The following is a 5,965-nucleotide window of genomic DNA, read 5'->3' on the forward strand; positions in this document are numbered from 1 at the left end:
ATACGGCCCGTATATACCATGTGTAAATAAGTTTTGCCATGTATTAATATTAGGGCCCTATTATTATTCACTAACAACACAAGCAAAACTATATTTTAAAACTTATTCAAGGCATAAGTAGGGTTATCCAATCTCATTTGTTAATTAGTGTGGCATAAATATATAGTGTTTTGAATTCAGTTTTGTTTTGTTTTTTTAATGATTTTGATAGTGTGTGGTGAGTTATGAACATTTTCACTAAAAACTATCTAATGATGGAATAAAGCTCGATGACATGGCGATAATTGATTGGATGTTGTGAGTGATGAGTAAATGGTGAGTGATGACCACCCCTATACATGAAACTGTGTTTTTGGGAGGTTTTTGGTTTTTTCATATATGCACAGTAGGGTTTAAGGTGAAGGAAGACAGGAATAGGATGAGCTTACTGGTTGCAGAAACTATATGGAGCGAAATCCAATCAACCCGTTCAGGTACTACTACTACTACTACATATGTAATCATCAATCTGAATTTTGAACCCGTTCTGATTGGAATCCCCAAACTTTGGATATTTCGAATCGAAAGCAAATAAGACCAGTTCGTATTCCAAATTGGTTCTTGTTTTGTGAGATATGAAGCCCTAATTTGCAATCTGTTTGTTTGTTTGTTTGGATGGAGCAGTGAGCGATGATCAGCTGGCCATGTGAGTAACACCTAATAATCCTTGATTCTAATTACTAATTACACATAATGATATGAAAACCTGAAACACAGCTTGCATATATTGTTTGGGAAAAACTTGGAGAGAGCTACGAGGATAGTGGATGAAGGTGGGGTCAAGAAGATACTCGGACAACCTAGTGGACGCTCCATCTTCCAGGTTTAATCTATCGCATCAATTATCACATTGGATTGTTTTGTTTTGAATTCGTATGTATGTATGTATATATATGTAAAGGTTGTTGGGGAGTCCAGAAGGAAGGAAGAATACCTTTGTTTCCCACAACACTACTGTGCATGCTATTCTTTTTTCTACGACATTGTTAACCGAGGAGAACAACTTTGTGTAAGTCAGATTTCCAGTTTGGATAATTAATCTTGTTTATCCTCTCATCCTGATTTTGATTCTGCTAATGTTGTCAGTGTAAACATCAATTGGCTGCCAGACTTGCTGTCTCACTTGGTACATGTGTGGATGTCAAAGTGTCTGATGACCACCTAGCACATCTACTTGCAAAACTCTAAACAAACATATGTGATTTTGTAGACACATGAATGTTTATGCAACTCATTAGATTAATGTACAAGTTCACACATTGGTTCCATTTCTTAGTTGCCATCAACATGATTTGATTTGTATCTTGCTTCTTGACTTCTTGTTATAAATATATACAAATAGGTAGGGGAATGGGAATGAAAGGGAGAGTTTAAGGCCATGTGTTATTGATACACGCGTAGGGGAATGAATGCTCCAAGTCAGCACCATGTGGCACCACTTTTGTAGGATTTGGGGCTTGTCACCAAGCTGGTTGGACACAAAGGGGGGAGGTGTGAAGGTGAGGTGGCGGGTTTGGTCCACGTGGCTCCAACGTGGGTGGTGGTAACGCCTTGGGTGTGAATCGGATACACATAATCTAAGGAAACCTCGTGTTTGCCAGAATTAACAGATTTCCCCTAATTTACCTCAAACTTCTGTCATCATTAGAACCACCCATTTAGCTATTCCAATACGCCACAATTCAGGTAATGGTTTTCAGTTAATCGGAATTTGGTAAATGAAGTAGAAATTTCATCGAATTTGTGTAATTTTTTTTAGTTTGTATATTTGTGTGGAGACTCATCCAGCCTGTTAATGATTTTATGGATTTCTGATGGCCTTTCACCATTGTTGATTTCCGCATTTTAATTGGATGGTTCCTGTGATCATGACCAAAAATGGGTTGATTTGAGGCACTTTAGCGTAGAGGTGCACAAAAAAAACCTGAACCCGGGTATTAGAAAAACCGGGTTTTTTTAAACCCGAACCCAACCCTACCCGTAGGGTAGGGATCGGGTATGCATATTCAGTTCAATACCTGAACCCAAACGCTGGTTTTTTCATACCTAGTTTGTACCCGGGTTTTCAGTGTACCACCCGAGCTTCCATAAAACCCATACCCAGGTTTTCGTAATACTCGTAACCGGGTTTTCGTAATACTCGGACCCGTTGTGTACACCACCTTTTTTGAACGTTTAGAGCTTATGTGATGTTTTTTAGGCAGATGTCAAGGCATACAATATGTTTTTATGTTTTATGCTAAAAAAATGAATCGAAAAACCCAATCTATACCAGAACCCAAAACATACCCGAATCCTACCCAACCAATAACCGAGCCCTACCCGGACCTGGAAATAGGGTATTCTAATATCCGGATATTGAAAACACGAACCCAAACCTGACCCTACCCCGAACCCAAACCCGACCCCGACCCGAACCCAGGCATGGTCAATACCCGAAAAGTCAAAACCCGATCAGACCCGGACCCGGGTATACACCCAAACCCGGGTATTAAAAAACCCGGTTTGTGCACCTCTACTTTAGAGCTACTCAAATCATACAATAGTTCAGTTTGTGTTAAATTAAGTGGATCAAATTGCGTGTTGCAACCACCTATTGGTCTTGCTGTTGCTGCCTTTTAAACAACCACTGAAACAAGCATCGTTGCCTTCTTCTCAGGCCACACTACTAAGCACGACACCATCGTTGCCTTCTTCTCGGTACTCGTTTGACCCAAACAGTTTCATCCTACACCATTTCTAGCAATGTAGTCCACAAGCCAAATGAGCCTTGGGGCTTTTAAAAGACAAATATAAACCTTAACCTTACAAAAATAACTTGAGGTTGTAAAGATCACAGTTAAGAAGCAGCACATAACAAGAAATATAAAACAGGTGCATACGTGAAACATAGACATAAAACCGTAGACAGACGGATCCAAGAACAATGTTCGGCTTCTCAAAACACCTACAAAAAAAGTTGGATGGGGTGCTATTCTTTCTTACTAGTGCTAGTACTAATAATATCATCAACCAACTAACCAAAAGAGAGTAAAGTCTCCATTTACACAGAAACAACCTAGTTCTCCACTTTCTTGAAGTGAGGACTGATTAGGCCAGCAATCTCAAGAAACCCAACCTGCTCCTTTTCTCCAAATATCTTCTTCAGCTTCTCATCGCATACGATAACCCTCTTGTTGTTTGGATCCTGAATTCACAACAATTCATCACTCATTACTCAAACTAAAACTTAATTAGAGGGGGGAGGGGAAGGGGGTTAAACAAGCCGAGTTACTTGATGTTGGCTCATAAAAAGCTCGAAACAAGCCCGAGCCCGAGCCCGAGCCCAAGCCTAAGCCTAAAATCAACATGTTCGGTTAACACAAGCTTGAGTCATCTTGCAAGCTTAAACGAGCCTATTATTTATATAGCTTTTATCTAAAATATTAAATATATATATATATATATATATATATATACTAAGATAATAATAATTATTATTATTATTATTTAAAGAGCTACACATGTATATAATATATTATTTATAATTCTATAAAAGTTATAACTATAATTATAATTAATATAAATAAATTAACAAATAATAAACGAGAGGCTCAAGCTTGAAAAGCTAGCCATAATCCAAGCTCGATAATCCAAGCTCGAACCAAGCCGAGCTCAAGCCACTCCAACTTAATACTATCCATTTTGAGACAAATCTAACCATTAACAATAGGGTTTCATAACAAAAGTTGAAAAACTAGAATACATGATTTAGTTCCAAGTTAAACATACAAAACACATCAACTATTACTCAAACTAAAACCAAACGTTGTCGATTCTAACAAATATTAAACCACAAAGCTAGGGTTTCATAATAATATTATCTAAATTAAAAGCATGTAAAGTCTGGAACTAAAAACATATACAAAATCCGTTACCTGGAGGCCATTTTCTTTGATGTGAGCCCAAATCACTTTCAGAACTTCGGTACGTGGGATTTCCGTTCGACCGCCAAGAAACTCCCTCATTTCCGGTGAAACAGGACGCGGCTTCGAGAACCCTCTAGGCGCTCTCTTCTTTGTCTCAGTCGCAGGCTCCGAAGCGGTGGCATAGGTAACTGATGTGCGTAGTTTAACGTTGAACGGTCGAAACGACGCCGGCTGAAGAGACACCAAAGACGACGACGAGGAAGACTTGGATAAGGAGGGTGTTCCGGCGGCAGAGAATAACCCCAAAGGCATAGAAGACATGTTGTTATTGGGGGCTGTGTTTTCAGATAAGACGAGAGGAGAGGAGAGTGAGTGAGAATGAGAATTGGGGATTTTAGGGAAGTGGTAACGTTCGGGCTCCTCTTTTAAAATATGAACCCGACCGTGTCTTAATGGGCCTTAGCGGTTGTGATCTGCTACGAATGAGGCCTACGATTATTTTACGCTTTATGCTCCAGGAAGTGCCGCGTGGCATCTTATATTACCTACAAAATATTTTGTGCTGTGTTTTGTGAGGCTCACGAAATTAGCCCCATAATAATTTTACAGCTGGTTTTGGGTTTGTAAGTTTGGCCTTGAAGAGACACTGGATCTATCTGTGTGGGGCTAGAAGCAAGGATGGTGTCTATAAGGGGTTTATCTTTAATCTCTTATAATCTAGTGACTGATGATGTCTTTCAAAATTTAGCGACTGATGATGTCTTGAAAAAGATTTGTGAAACAATAAAACACATTACAAGGAGGAGAAGACGAGGGTTCTCCTTATAACCGCCTCTTAACATGTGAAGCTACATTGCCGAGCCAAACCTTCAGCCATGACAGATATACATAACCAGACGTATTCTTACAAGTATCAGACATCAGGACGAGCCCTCCACACGAGCCCTCCACGGCCTAGGAAACAATCCGTCCTTTACTCAAGGACGCACATCAAGAGGTGCATCCACGCCAAGTGACGTCATCTACATAAGCAAGTATAAATACCCTCTCCAAGTACACTTCATGTACAATTTTCTCTGAACCTTCGTCCTATCTTTCTCTCTCTAAACAAACACTTATCCTCACGCCGGAGGGTGGTCGCAGAGTGGCCCTTCCGCCTCTGCGGTGAGCCTAACGGTCTGTTACTTGTGCACGATCATCTTGTTCACAAGTTTTTAAGGTCCAATCTAGCCTAACCGGTATACGGCCCGGTTTTTGGATCTTCAATTGGCGCCATCCGATTTAACGTTTATAGTCTTTCACCAGTCTTGGATTCCTCTGTTACTACGGTAACAACAACTTCAACTGACGTAGCAAGGGTTGTAACAGCTCCTTTAAGCTCGGGACCAAACACGTCAATGCTCTTCGTGATGATCCCAACTCCGCCTTCGAGGGAATTTGATGTTGATTTTCTAGATAAGAACGCTAGTCTCCTTAGACGTGAAAGCTCAGCAGGCTCGTGATGAACAAATTCTAGGTTTACGAACCAGATTGTTCTAGGGGTGTTCATGAGTCGATCCGATCTGATCCGATCCGGGGTCTACTCGTGCTCGGATTGAATTACGACCGATCCGATCGGATCGAATTTGCAAAACCGAGCACAAAAGTGATGCTCATGCTTGGATTGAATTTGAATCGAGCGGATCGTTTTCGCTCGGTTTTTCAAAGCACCGAAATTAAAACATGTGTAGCAAAACAAAAAAAAAACTGAAATCAAGACTATTATAAGGTTGTGTTCAACAAAAACAAATCCTAACTTAATTAAAACATGTCCAACACCTTACTAACAAAAGCAATACATAACTAAAATCATGATTCTAAAAATGTTCTTAACAATATCAAGAAGCACAAAATAAAGTGCGATAAGTGATTGTGTAATAGAGAGGACTTTAGCAAGTTATACCAAGGACTTCACCCTCATCATGAGATCTAACAATCAGATTAAGAGATTGTTTTAGGAATTAGGAATTTAGGGTTAG

The 5,965-nt window shown here is 39.8% G+C and overlaps 2 protein-coding genes across 2 annotated transcripts; one reads left to right on the plus strand and one right to left on the minus strand.

Moving 5' to 3' along the window:
* Window positions 1-276: 276 nt before the first annotated feature.
* On the plus strand, window positions 277-1,348 carry LOC110915849 (zinc finger SWIM domain-containing protein 7). The gene is made up of 5 exons (XM_022160592.2): window positions 277-473; window positions 664-685; window positions 757-862; window positions 941-1,048; window positions 1,126-1,348. The coding sequence occupies exons 1-5, from the start codon at window positions 323-325 to the stop codon at window positions 1,225-1,227; spliced, it is 489 nt and encodes a 162-aa protein (XP_022016284.1). The 5' UTR covers window positions 277-322; the 3' UTR covers window positions 1,228-1,348.
* A 1,524-nt stretch (window positions 1,349-2,872) lies between these two features.
* On the minus strand, window positions 2,873-4,370 carry LOC110915649 (upstream activation factor subunit spp27). Its single transcript, XM_022160379.2, has 2 exons — window positions 3,957-4,370; window positions 2,873-3,226 (listed from the first exon to the last, which is right to left on the minus strand). Exons 1-2 carry the CDS (start codon window positions 4,266-4,268, stop codon window positions 3,098-3,100), a joined length of 441 nt encoding a protein of 146 aa, XP_022016071.1. The 5' UTR covers window positions 4,269-4,370; the 3' UTR covers window positions 2,873-3,097.
* Window positions 4,371-5,965: the final 1,595 nt, after the last annotated feature.

This window comes from Helianthus annuus, chromosome 16, assembly GCF_002127325.2.
Source record: "Helianthus annuus cultivar XRQ/B chromosome 16, HanXRQr2.0-SUNRISE, whole genome shotgun sequence".
Classification (NCBI taxonomy): Eukaryota; Viridiplantae; Streptophyta; class Magnoliopsida; order Asterales; family Asteraceae; genus Helianthus; species Helianthus annuus.